The sequence below is a fragment of the Lineus longissimus genome, chromosome 16 (genome assembly GCF_910592395.1).
Source record: "Lineus longissimus chromosome 16, tnLinLong1.2, whole genome shotgun sequence".
Taxonomy (NCBI): Eukaryota; Metazoa; Nemertea; class Pilidiophora; order Heteronemertea; family Lineidae; genus Lineus; species Lineus longissimus.
The window spans coordinates 8,097,649-8,111,830 of record NC_088323.1 but is presented as its reverse complement, the minus strand read 5'-3'; the positions used below and the strand labels follow the sequence as shown (position 1 = coordinate 8,111,830).

General features: G+C 43.4%; 2 protein-coding genes and 1 long non-coding RNA gene across 3 annotated transcripts; 1 reads left to right on the top strand and 2 right to left on the bottom strand.

Annotated features, from left to right (window-relative positions):
* Positions 1-4,017: 4,017 nt before the first annotated feature.
* On the bottom strand, positions 4,018-5,081 carry LOC135500832 (P2X purinoceptor 7-like). The gene is made up of 2 exons (XM_064792491.1): positions 4,588-5,081; positions 4,018-4,201 (listed from the first exon to the last, which is right to left on the bottom strand). The coding sequence occupies exons 1-2, from the start codon at positions 5,079-5,081 to the stop codon at positions 4,018-4,020; spliced, it is 678 nt and encodes a 225-aa protein (XP_064648561.1).
* Positions 5,082-5,494: 413 nt separating this feature from the next.
* On the bottom strand, positions 5,495-7,581 carry LOC135500890 (uncharacterized). The gene is made up of 4 exons (XR_010449533.1): positions 7,538-7,581; positions 6,616-6,679; positions 6,250-6,315; positions 5,495-5,844 (listed from the first exon to the last, which is right to left on the bottom strand). It is a non-coding gene; the product is annotated as an uncharacterized LOC135500890 (long non-coding RNA).
* A 2,091-nt stretch (positions 7,582-9,672) lies between these two features.
* Positions 9,673-10,074, top strand: LOC135500831 (uncharacterized). Its single transcript, XM_064792490.1, has one exon. The coding sequence runs from the start codon at positions 9,673-9,675 to the stop codon at positions 10,072-10,074; it is 402 nt and encodes a 133-aa protein (XP_064648560.1).
* Positions 10,075-14,182: the final 4,108 nt, after the last annotated feature.

Below are 14,182 nucleotides of genomic sequence, written 5' to 3'. Positions count from 1 at the left end.
ACATTCGCGTAATATATTGATTGCTTGAATGCAAAATGCCTCGGTGCATGGTCCCAGGATGTGGGAATATGTCCGGTGTGACGAGTGGAATTCGATTCAAACAGTGGCCACTGAAAGATGAAGAACTTTCTAGGAAATGGTTGCATGCGATTCGGCGGGCTGACCTAGACAAAAGAAAGAAAACATTCACAAAGAATGACCGAGTTTGCGAGCTACACTTCGAGAAAGACTGTTTTGAATCTGAAGGTGAGCTGAAGGCCAAAGCATTTGGAAGGAAGACCCCGAAAACTTGGATTAGAGCTGACGCAGTGCCCACCCTTTGCAAGCCTGGCCAGTTCCCCGTGCCCTCGCCCACCCCGTCCTCATCATCGAATTCCGCCAACGGTGCAAGTGGGAGTGCCTTGATTTCGACTCCTGCATCATCAGTCAAGGTTAGAACTCCAAAACGACCAAGAAGTGTTGACAGAATTCAAAGGCTTACCCAAAAAAATGTAAGTAGCCTAGTGGTGTAGTAGCCCTAGGACTATAATATAGGAAGGCCGAGCCATACGCCTACGGCCTAGGCCTAAAACGAATATGACCTAGGCCTAGCTCTAAACGAAGGCAGTAGAGTAAGCCCTAGACCTTCAGAATATGCAGTCTCTCGACTCTAGGCTCAGCCCAGCATGACCAGCAAAACCATGGAAATCTAAACCGACCTTTTCCTTGCCAAAAGCACTATAATAATATAAAAGCCACAACCAGTACCACAGCACCCCTACTTTTGAGTCTGTGGCATAGCCTGTGTGCCTTAGTTATATGAATCATACCCCGACAGACATGGGGCTTGGCATGTTGCGGGCTACCCTCACCGCTCCATCAGCCACTCAAGTATATACTCTTACTGTGTATTTACATTGATTTACTAATAGTCCTGCTCTACTTCCAGATTGTACAGTCATTACTTCAAGACAGCCCCAGCAAAGCAAGTGAAGTCAGCAACACCCCAACGGTTGGGAAGAAAAGGAGAAAAAATGATACCGAGCCACCCACGCCACCAGATGCCGATGTCATCCCCACCACACCACCAGTGAAGCATGATGTTGATACCCAAACAGACTGGGATATGGCATTCATGCAGAGGATAGATGGCATGTTGTATGGCTCAGTGGAGGTCATACAGCATGATCATTCCTATAGTAAGGTAATTGTAAAATGAATCCTAACTTCTAAAGATTTGGATGTAACAATAGAAATACAATAACCATGGTAATTCATGAAATGAATCATGTTTACCTATTAAAAGTACTGTATACATTAGCAGTAAGCATACAGCATACAATGAGGCAAATGCAGAATGTCCTACTGTACCCCAAATGATGAATATACTATTACTAAAGAAAAAAACAATCCATTTATTGATTCAAATAATGGTTTAAAGTATACGTGTTCAGTAATAAAAACATTCAAAAGCTTTGATGTACTAGTAGTAATGTGACATTTCCCACTTTTCAGGCTAATCAACCGGATCAAGATTCCACTCTCCGACCAAGATCAAGCAGTGAAGGTACAAGAGAAGCAGACTTGCAACCTCCTCAGCTCAGTCCTGATATCAGCTCAGCAGATGTGCTACAATCATGCCAGGTTAGTTATTTTCAAAGACGCTCATTGTCACCAATGCTGCTTCCTAGCTTTGAGGAATAGGAATTTACTTACCATTACCAACAAACAGTGTGCATGTGATGTATGTGTAGGTGGTTGGCTTGTTATACAAGCATTATTTTCTGGTACATGTACATTACGGTATAATGGAGCTAAATGTGTTCATGAATACCCCCCCCCCCCCCCCCGAATGTGAGTGATCGCTTTGCTCTTGATATTGTCTCTAACTAAAACCAAAAATTCTGTTCCAGCTTCTGCCTGGAGGAGGAAGTAATTTACATGTAGACGATGCACTAGCTGCTACCTCAGAGTCTGATGTTACCAGTGACGACTCTGACTTCGAGCTTCCTACCACAGCGAGGAAGGTGGATGATTGTGCAAAACACTTTGATATATTAGACGAGGACCAATTTTCCAATAGTGCTGGTGATTACATTGAGCAGGAGAAATTCATTGTGTACGAGGGTAAACTATTAGATATATTCCTATCTTATGGCACTTGTCCAGACTGTGGCCAGAAGTTTGGAACTATTTGTAAGAATCAAATTCAGCGTGGCTCTTTAGTCACATTTCGTTTGGTTTGCAAAAACCACCATGTCTTCTACTGGCATTCCCAGCCTGTTTGCAACAAGGCTCCAGTTGGGAACATTTCATTGGCTGCCTCAATTCTCTTCACTGGAAATACTTTCACCTCTGTAATGAAATTTGCCAAACTAATGAACATCCGCTTTATTACAAAATCAACGTTTCATGGCAAACAGAATTTGTACCTCTTTCCTGTGGTAGATGAAGCTTGGAGAGAGCACAGGTCCAAGCTTGTTCAGGCCCTGCAGGACAGGTCAATTACTGTCATTGGCGATGGACGGTGTGACTCACCTGGACACAGTGCCAAGTATGGTACGTATACCGTTATGGGGGCCGCCAATGAGAAGGTGATTGATTTCAGTTTGAAACAGGTTAGACCTGATTTGAAGAGCTGCAACATGGAGAAAGAGGGCCTCATCGACTGCCTTGACAGCTTAAAACATTCTAAAATTACAGTTGGAGTTTTGGCTACTGACCGCCACCCCCAGATTTCAAAGATGATGCGAACTAATTACAAAGAAATTAACCATCAGTATGACGTCTGGCACTTTGCCAAAAGCATTTCAAAAAAACTGAACAAAGCTGTCAAGAAAGCCGCTTGTCGCCCTCTTGGTCCATGGATCAAGGCTATCATTGTTCACCTCTGGTTTTCAGCTGCGTCTTGTGAGGGTGACCCTGTGTTGTTGAAAGAGATATGGACATCCATCCTGTATCATGTCCAGGATATCCATGAATGGGGGGACAAAACCATGTTTCATGCTTGTAACCATGCCCCCCTCACAGACGAAGAGTCTAGAAAAAAGAAATGGCTTGAACCAGACTCTCCTTCACTAAAAGCATTGGCAACTGTTGTCAATGACAAGAGATTACTGGCAGATGTTGGTAAACTGAGTAGTTTCTGCCACACAGGAATACTAGAAGTGTATCATTCAGAGATGATAAAATACATGCCAAAGAGCAGGCATTTTTCTTACAAGGGCATGGTTGCAAGGACCCAGCTAGTTGCATTGGATCACAATGAACATTCTGAGCGCAAACAGATCACCAACAAGTCAGGGAAGCCACGTTATTACCACAGTTGTCCCAAGGGACGGGACCATTGGGTTGCAAAAAATGTAAAAGAGCAGAAGGATTATGCTTACCTCCCAAAAATGATGACAACTGTGGTTGAACATGTCATGTCTGGCACAAAACCCACACCGGTGTTGGAGCCAATCCTTCCACAGAGAATAACCTCTGTTGAAAGACCTGATCTTGAAGAGTCGCTCCGATACTCTAGGTTCATCAAATGAACGAAGGTGGGAATTGAACAGACATGACATGTAGGGTGGGTTGGGTTGGGGGGAATTTTTGAAGCTAAAAAACATATTTTATTGGTCTTTCAGGCCATCAAATAATGAAATGATTTAGTCTCTTTTGTTAAACTTTGAATAAGAATGCTTTATTGAATTTGTATAACATCAAGTGTATAACTTTCTGGGGCCACTTCTTGTTTGGACCCTTTCATAAATAGATTTATAAAAAATATTTAAATGCATTTTTCTAAAGTTTTTTTACAGGCCCTTGTCTCATGGTTGGCCCGGGTTAGAGATCAATTACAGTAAGGGGATGCCATCCAGGATAGATTACAGTGCATAGTATTCTAAAAGTGAAATATTTCTGAGGTAACCGTCTTCTGGACTGGGAGTCAATTGAAAAATGTCCTTGATTGCACTATATCCTCTTCTTTAGATAAAATGTGTCAGCAGTTTTTGGACTAGGATACCAAATAAATAGTGAGCGTGAAGAAATTCAGTCTGACTGGTCAAGGTCATCCATATTGGCTTCAAGAAAGCCAACATATTGGCCATCTGCAGCTGGGAATACCTCCCGAATACGCTTCACCACACAACTTGGGATGACACGACGAACTTTCCGGCCGAGGAACCCATGGGCCCAAAAGATCATTTGACGGTAGGCCCCATGCCTGAGGCACCTGAAAGAAGAAAATTCAACTCCAATAATATTTATTTTTTTATCAGGAACCTATTCAGTTCATCTTGTACACTAGTATTATATTTACATTTACCATGAATGTTCAATAAAATTGCTTGTTATTCACATAAAATCAGTTCTTATCTTATGCCAGTTGCTTCTCATTACTGAGGCCCCCATGTAAAAAGTGATGGGGTGGGGGTTAGAGAAGAAGTTATTCTCTAGCAATCCTCGAGAAGAATGACTTAACTGTGAATGTTATGCCATTGCCAAATTTTGTTGAAGCAAAGAGAAATTAAATTTTTTTGGCCTGTTATGGGAAAAAATAAAATTGTTCATTTCTTTTGACTTTAATTTTGCTACAGCCCATGACTCTGAGCCCCTTACTTGTTTGTCGGAGTGTTGTCATCCCTCCTCTCGATATAGGCGTGATGTAGCCGGGCCATGGTTGTTTCGATCACTGCCCTGTTCAGGCAGACGGGGACGAAGTCCTGGTGGTCTGTGATGCATTCCATCAAAACGTCCCCACTGTCTGGGTCCTCAAACTTGGCTGCCACTACATCCTGATCATGGCAGCACATGCACTCAATATGTGTAGCCATAATATCACAGTGTGTGCATTTGCACCACTCCTCAACATTGAGGGTGGTCCGGTCCTCATCGGCGACCCCATCCACGTCCTCATTTCGGCCATCAATATCGGGTCCAGCTGCATCTTCAACAGCTTGAGCCATAGCGGCAAGCTCCCCCTCTTCATATTCCGGCTCAAACTGGTAGCCCTGTACACTTACATTTCCCCCTATATCCAAATCTTCATAACTCCCGCTGCTCATCGAAGTGTCACTGCTGTCAACATAGTTTTCATCATTCGAATCCGACATGATTACAATACAATAAAACGATCTCAAAATATCAATCAGCTGACGGCTATTGTACGAATCCTATTGTACTGACATGCGGTGAATTGCACCCGTGACGTCACGATTCTCCGGTTTTGGAGGAGAGATCGCGAAAAAAGTGAGAAAATGGCGCCCTCCATGAACTCTGTGTTTAGTGGATTAAAAACACCTTTATTGGTACAAACGCAAATTTTTGTGCGATATACAGTCCTATATTGGAATAATAATGATATACGGAATATGCAGGTGTGTTAGTTTTCCCGATTATCGCTATAGTGATTTATTCCAGGAGCTATCCTTTAAAGCACAGTCAACAGGCATTTGGTCTTAGTATTTGGGTAAGTACAGAATCAAGGCAGCTCAGAGAGCAATGATTGAACGATGCTGTGGACAAGTCCAAGGATACTGCATCAGTCACGACCAACTTCTCATCAGAAAGCGTCACCACCAGCATATTCAATGTTCAGTTCCAACCTGTACCAGTCCAATGCACGCCTGTCATGGTCAGCAGTGGTCAGCTTAGCGCGATATGGAACATTCTTCCGAAACTCAAGCGAGGGAAGTCTGCTCATTAGCCTATCTCGCGCACTGCTCCTTCTTGTCAAACATCGTAGTGAAATCGTGGTACAGTGGGGCGCCCTCGAGGATTGCAGCTAGTCGGACAGACGTGAGGTGGAATGTGGGCGGCTGCACTTCTTCGTTGATGTGCGATGGCAGATAGCACAGTTGTTGCGTTGCATGACAGCTGAAAGTGAATGTGATATCATAGAACTGAGGCGTTTGCAATGAGACTATAGGTGAAGTAGAAGCAAGGAGTGAAATGGGCCATCTTCCAGTGACTAATATACAGAGTAAGGGCACTGGGTGTTGTTAGATTCAGCATTGAATGTATTCCTCGTACAAGCGTGAATAGTGTGGACATACAGTGAGAGGTGAGAGACCCCTATTGACTACTTCTTGTAACTTTATCTTGGATATTATATTAGTATTGAACTTCTAGCCATGGAATATGAAGAAATTGAAGTTGTAGGCATGGAATATGAAAAATTATTCAACGGTGAAAGACATTATTCCATGAGGCTTTGCCGTGATCGCAAAGGACGCGACGTGATTGATTCACATGCTAATGAGGTATGATAATGATAATTACCTCTATAATGCTACTTGGATAGCGACTGTGTCGTTGACTGCAACAGTGGTCTATGTCAATGTGTGCCTGTAATGTCAATGAAGTATGATGAGGTGATGACGATAGTGCAATTATTAAATATTGGCAAGAGATCATACTGCAACATAGGTCTTGTTTTTGACAGATGACTGTGCGACATTCCCATTGGGTCTTGTTAGAGTCAGCGCTGCATGTATTCCTTGTACAAGCTTGAATAGTTGTGACGGACTTTGAGGGGTGAGAGACCCCTATCGGCTACTTCGTCTAACTTTATCTTGCCTACCTAGCTGCTAGCAATAGTGCCCCTTTATCAAGACTGAAACCCACTGTGCGGGGCTAAGAAATTACCTTTATAATCCTAGTTGGATAACCACTGTGTAGATGATTTGAAGAGTGCTCTGTGGATCTGTGCCTGTAATGTCAATGAAAGTATGATGAGGTGATGACGATAGCGGAATGACGAAATATTGGAAAGAGATCTATTCCTAGAAGAACATATGTCCTGTTTTGACTAGGTGGCGCATTTTAGAATCAGCAGTGAGCACTGTGTGTAACATGGTGGAGGCAGCGGAGATAATAACTGTGTCGAAAGTATTGTTATAGGGCCTTCCCTAGGCCCATGGGGTTAAATTTACAATCCACGATTGAAAAGACGTAGTTTGATCGCATTCAACTATAAATCCATTGAACAGTTGTGTTCCTTTAGTCAACCGATGACCTTTTGTTGGGCCATGATCGGGGATTGTAAACTGTAAATGTATTATGGACTGGGAGACGGGGGAAACACAAGTGAAATAGACCAAAACAAGTGATTTTGGGGCTTTGGTTTAGACGCATGCCCCACATGCGCCATGCGGGATTATACGGTTCATGTGAACTTGTTGACATCTACATGATCTAGTGCTGTTATTGGTCATGGTACATGGTAGGCCTAATCATCATGGCTATATGTTTCAGGAAAAGCTCGGAGTAAAATGAACTGCCGATGAATAATGATGTTGTTCATGTTTACCATGTTTACTAGTACATAGCCATAGGGTATGCACTGGCCAGTGCACTTTCTGCACGTCGTCATGGTCATGTACGTGATACCTTGCATATTTTGTTTTTGAATGCGCATGCTTTTTGGGCAAAAACAATTGTACCAACACTAATGAATAATGTCTTCTTATCCCTATGACTCCATACACAGTGAGGGCATTGTCCCATTCCCATCAAATGGTAACTTATTGTACCGTATTAGGGTGGAAGTTGGGGAGCAGATACCTACCGTTGCACGCCTGTCATAATCAGTAGTGATGAGCTTTGCGCGATATGGAACATTCTTCAGAAACTCAAGCGAGGGAAGTCTGCTCATTAGCATATCTCGCGCACTGCTCCTTCTTGTCAAATATCGTAGTGAAATCGTAATGAAAAACGTCTGGCTTTGCGTCAGACGTTGAGACTAACAAGTGAAGAACTAATAGGTAAAGAACTTCTACTTGCGCGAGACTGCTCTGATAAAATTATCATTGCAGAGACTACGGTGACGTACACATATATTTTTTACAATCAAAAATGCCCTCAAAAGACAACATGGAATGATTATTTTATTGATATTTCCTACTATATACCTTCCAATTATCACTTTATACAAATAGATCGGCGTTAGGTCGCATGCTTTTCTTTCCTGGTGACACTATAAAGCAAAATAGTTGCAACCCCGTAAATGCGCTATAAGTCCAATAATAAGTGACGGTGACCCGTTATAAATGTTTCGCCAGCTTCGCTTTTTTGCCGCTACGCGGCGCGTTGGGCCCTTGCGTCCAGAGCGCTGCCACGGAGATCTAATGAAAGCATTGCACGAAAACGAATGCCCTATTTGCAGGTCTGTTGCATACAAAGTCAGAAATAGTTGCCCGAAGTGATCACCAGGCCATCTGCAAACACAAAAAGGAATTAAAGTGATAGAGGTTGACGGAGACGATACCCGTTTGCGGCAGGACGGCTTGAAAATTAGTGATTTTCGAGGTCTATTTTAGGACCTCTTTCTCTCTCTGATAATGGCGCTCGAAGCAGAATTTCGTTTAAAAAAATCATTCCGAGGCAATCTGGGAACGCAATGGGAACACACAAATATACACGTTGCAAATGATTTGTTGAAGTTTTTGCACAGGGAGGCAAACGGACTTATTCATAAACACATTTCTCAGGAATTTGATAGTCTAACTGACGCGAAGAACGCTCTTAAGTATCAATTTGAGGTTCAAGTTCTATTCAGCAAAGAAGTCGATGTCGTGGCAGATGATGGATCCATTATCGAGGGACAATATGAGAAACGCACATCGGAACCCTGGTTTTGCACCAATACAAAACAAGTTTTCTATAAGAGCCAATTAAAAGACTTGTTACAGACAGATTTTCAAGAAATCATTTCGAAATGCGAGTCCTATCTACACGAAGGTTCGGGCTGGGTTTTTGAACATGTGAACGCGTTGAGATTAACGGTGGCGTTACTTGGCCTTTCCCGTATTCCCGATCGAGGAAACACCGAGGAAGAAGCTAGGAGCAAAAAAGGAGCGCAAAAAACATATCCTTTTAAGTCGGAACCTGATTCGGACAGCGTGGCAGACACAAGTGCTTCTAGCGGTAGTGAAAACGAGAACAATGAAGATGAGGCGGTCATTATCGTAAGCAGTGACTAGAGATCCATCGATAAGTTTTTTACACTATTTAAAAGAGTGATAATGGGTGAAACGAACAAAGACAAAAAAGATCGTATTAATCTTTTCTTGACGGAAATTTACACGGAGCCCGCAAATTCGCCGGCGGCTTTTCCTCGCTAGAGAGACTTTATAGGGAAGCGAAAAACGTCGACCCTGGATTACAAGAAATCATGTTAAAGATTGGTCCAGGGGACAAGACACTTATACCTTACATCGAAAGGTGAGATGGCGTTTCCCGCGCAGAAAGACTATTGCAAGGGGAATCGATGATCAGTGGCAATTAGACTTAGTTTCGCTCGATAAAATAGCCGCTCGCAATTCGAATTATAAATATCTGTTGACCGGAATCGATGTATTTTCACGGTTTGCTTTTGCGGCACCCTTGAAAACAAAAACTGGCCGCGAGGTAGCTTCGACCCTGGAGGATATTTTCAGAAGACTAAAACGCCAACCGCGACTTATTCAAGTGGATCAAGGCGGTGAGTTTTACAATGGTGTTGTACAAAGCCTTTTAAAAAAGCGTGGGATTAAACTATTTTCCGTCTACAGTCATCCCAAAGCGGCCCTAGTGGAGAGATTCAATCGAACGTTGAAAGACAGAATGTTTCGTTTGTTCACGCAACGCAATACACACCGATGGTTGGAAGCACTGCCCGATTTGCTGGCTGCTTACAATGCAAGCGTTCACAGAGTAATCGGTATGAAACCCAAGGATGTGAAGATTGAACACGAAGAGTATTTATGGGACAAACTGTACAGAAAGGAATTTCCGAAAAAAGCCATTTTTCGTTTCCAAATCGGGGACGTAGTTCGTATCGCTCGAATTCCCACCAGCCTGTTTGAGAAAGGATCGACTGCCAAATGGACAGAAGAGAATTTTGTTGTCGCACATCGCAGAGCGACAGAGCCACCCACCTATAAGCTGCATGACTTACAGCAAGAACTGATCAAAGGCTCGTTTTATGAACATCAGATGCAGAAAATTGAGATGCCAACGGATGAGCAAACCTATCACGCCGATATTTTAAAACGCCGGAAACGCAAGGGAAAGCTCCAATTCTTCGTACACTACAGAGGCTGGCCGTCGAGTTTTGACGAATAAGTGGACAAAGGACAAGTGACTTCCCTTACATAACAGAGGAGGGGTCACTCATCGACACGAAGGAAGGAGGCCTGAAGGCGGTGAGAGATTGCCAAGCCATCTTCGATCATCATCAGAGCTTGCTCGCGTTTCATATTAATTTGACTGTGAAAGAAACTTATTGAGACGGATGTCCACATCATCTCATCGTATACTGTTAAAAAAACCAGTTACACGAGATGCCCTCTTTATCATGATGGAAGAAAGGCTAAGTTTCGACGGCAGAATTGCTTTGCCCTTTGGGGCCATAATTCAAGGGGCGCCCTTGAGCGGGAAAACAGAATTTACTATGCGCTTGATCGAAAATGCCAGTCGTATCTTCGAAAGACCATTCGACTACATATATCTCTTCTATGGGCAGCGAAGTAAAACCGTGGCTGAAATTGAAAGTGACACGACGAGAAAGCGAATAATGCTAGTTCAAGGACTACCCGAAAATATGGACGATTACATTCACACGCAACAGCACAACGGAGAGCAGAAGTTCGGATTGCATATCTACGACGATTTAATGGAGGATGTCTCGAAGAGCAAAGCTATTTCCGATATGGCGACAAGAAAATGTCATCATAATTCACTTTCCTGGATAATTCTGATGCAAAATATGTTCTACCAAGGCTCGGAACGCATTACTCTACAACGCTGCGCCCATATTTACGTGCTATTCCATAGTCCATTAGATAAATCTACAGCCCGTCATCTCGGCTCCAGGATTATGCCGGCCAACCAACGGCTTTTCATGGAAATCTATGAAAAGGCAACTTCAAAACCGAACGGATATCTTTTCGTCGACGGCACTCAAAATAGTCCGGAGGAGATTCGCTTCAGGACAGACCTTTTCGGAGACTATCAAAGAATATTTGTACCACGAAAATTTTACAACAATAGTAAGCGAATTTGGCAAAAAAAAACCCGCTAAGAACAATGTGATAGGCTTCGTTTGGATGCGGTGTGTGAGAAGACAACAATAAACATTGAGTCAAAAGAGATCGTTTCGTACAATTATATATTACCAGTGCCAGTATAGTTTAAGATGCTACCAAATAATAGACACCTCATGGAGCAATTAATTCGGAGTAAACAGAAGGGGAGACGCAAAGGAACGGGGAGGAGACAGTCTTATAATAGGCAGAGGAATCTCCCTCGCGATTCCACTGCCGCCGGTCATATCGATTTTTTATCGCTCTTGAGCAAAACTAGCAAAAAGAATCAAGCAAAACTCTTGGAAATCGCCAACGCGGGGCAAATGGACGCTTTGCTCGAATGCATCCACAACGTGGGTAATAGAAATGTGAGCGGCATTTCAGCGGATAAGATCAGGAAATTGCAGAAACACAGCTCTATGGTACAGAAGCTCTTTCGCCCACGAACAAGCCTGCAGCAACGCAAAGACATACTGGCGACCGAAGGCATCAAAGGAGGATTCTTGAGCGCCTTGATTCCACTGGCCGTTTCGGCGATTGGCAGTTTGATCGGTGGAATCGGCAAATAAGTCTTTCCTCCGTTTTCGAAGTAGAACTTTAGCCAGCAAAATGGCCAGATATTCAGGACAACAGGACAAAGGGGGATTCGAGGAATGTATCTTAATTCCGTTGGAAGTCTACAAGCGTCGTTGTGCGATGGTCGGTGCAGACATACCGACTAACAGTTACGATTCATCAACGACGAAAGCCTTTAACTCTATCAGCAACGAGGCAGCATATGACAAGGAGCAGGAGGAGGAGGAGGAGCCTTCATCGGATCGACTGTTAGTGGCGAAAAAATATGCCAATCTACCGGTCGATTTAAAAATGAAACTTTTCAGTCAGGCTCGAAGAAGAGAGACAAAAGCTTTATTCGATCGCGTAGCGGATTACGGGGAAAAGAATGTACTCGATCTGATCGCGCCCACTTTGAAATTACACCACCCCTTTATTAAGGACATTATGAAAAATTACGTAAGACATCACCGTTCAACGATAGACTGGGATCCGTTCAGCTACGAATTAATAATCGAGGGAACAAAGTTACCCAAAACAAATATCGTACGAAACATTGAATTCCTAATGAAGCCGGAGAGCATGAACTACGTTGTCCCGCCGGGGGTCACCGAATTGAGAGATGCCTTCTTGAAGATCGGAGTGCCGCCGGGATGGATAGCCTATACACCGGAAATGAAGAGACCGTCTACCAACACACCCCCACTACTATCAGAGAGAAAAAAACCGAAACTTGTCGCTGATGAGGACGGTTCCAAATTGACAACAATTCAGAGCGCTATTAGGAAGTCAAAATTGTTATCTCCACTCGCGGGCGCACCTTGGAGGAGAGCATCAGCACAGAAGAGGGTGTCTTTTCGCCGTTGATGAAGGCGAAAAAAGCAGCCCAAAGGAAGGAAACATCGGTTATGGGCTTGCCAATACCTCTATCTTTTGCCATGAGTCCACAAGAAAAAGCTACAAGTGCACCAAAATTGTTTAAGGATTCAGAAATACCGAAGCAACGACGCTCGTCACGTCTGAGTAAAACCAGGGAAAAAGCACTTATACTCGGGAGTAAAAAAAAAAGGCCTGTACAAACTGTGCCCAATTGGTCCCAAAACAAATCATGGAGTCCTCTATTGGAATCAACAGCTAGTCCTGACAAAAGTCATAAAGAAAACGAAGAAGAAGAACAATCGGACCGCATAACCAAGTGGGAAAAACGCACCTAGCTCTTAAAGGGTTTGTGAGGGGAAAATATCGTGTTTTTAAAAACAAGAAACAAACATTCACCCTGTAAAATCGTTCGAGGACAAATTCATCATGGTGCTGGTTCCTTACCGTCCGGACTCAAACGCATATCGAAGACACTATCAGACGGGTTCTGGGCTTCCCGTTTTTCGAGGAGATAGCTTATACCAGCATGGGCATGGACTCGGAGGCATATTCAGCTCAATATTCAAAACAGTGGTTCCGATGCTGAAAAAAGTCGTGGTTCCTTCCATAAAAAAGGTAGCCGTAAGCGCTGGAAAGAGCCTCTTGAAATCGGGCGCTCAAGCGCATTCGGACGTGGTGTCCGGTGAAAAAGATATTAAAACCGCCCTGAAGGAAAGGGGAAAAGAAAGCTTACACGAAATCGGACATAACGTTAAAAAACAAGTTGTTGGCGGGATCAAGCGTCATATCTTAGCGCCGGATAATACAGATGAAGAAATTGGGCAGAGTTTAACGGCCAAAAGACACAAAAAACAAGGAAAAACCCATGTGGGGGCCCAGGAGTCCCAAGGAGGAAAAAGGAAGAGAAAATCGCGTAAAAACCGACGACAACAACAGGGAGGCAACATTTTCTTCAGCTAAAATATAAGAGCTATCATGTCGCTATTGGATACGGACTATTGCGGACGTAGCGAATTGGAACTCTTTGAAGTTAAGCCCACACAGACGAGTATAGAGGACAGTTCATTCAAAGAGTTCCATCCTATCACTTCCCTGGACAAGGGTGGTCCAATTGAATTTAGGGTCAACGCCGCCGAAGACGAATATTTGAATTTGGGAGACAGCTTTTTGTATCTGAAATTCAGGATACTGGACAAAGATGGTGCGGTACTCACGACAGCGGACCCATTTCCCGATAAATCGCTGGTGTTTCCCATCAATTATTTTATCGGAAGCTATTTCAAACAAGTTTACGCCAATGGAAGACAGGTAGGGGGGCACGATCAGATGTACGGCTATCGATCGTATCTCGAGTCCACCCTCTCGTTCTCGAAGGCAGCAAAAAGTGACCAGCTCCAAATTGGTGGATATTACAAGGACACAGCGAACCCCGATCTACAGGGTAATACCGTGAAAACAGGAACAAGTGCAAACAAAGGCGCCAATGCTCGCTTAGTAATATGATAATGAGGTGATAGGAATGTAGGTATTTTGAAGCTATTTTGACAAAATCCCTTACAGGCCTTTTTGCCTCAAATTAGCTTAAAACCCCTAAGAACCAGCCACCTCATTAATATATTACTTAGGGAATACTACAGCTCAATGGGTTAATGTAATCATGACTTACTGTATTCCAACAGAAAGTACAGGTCAAGAGCTTTCCAAGGATACCT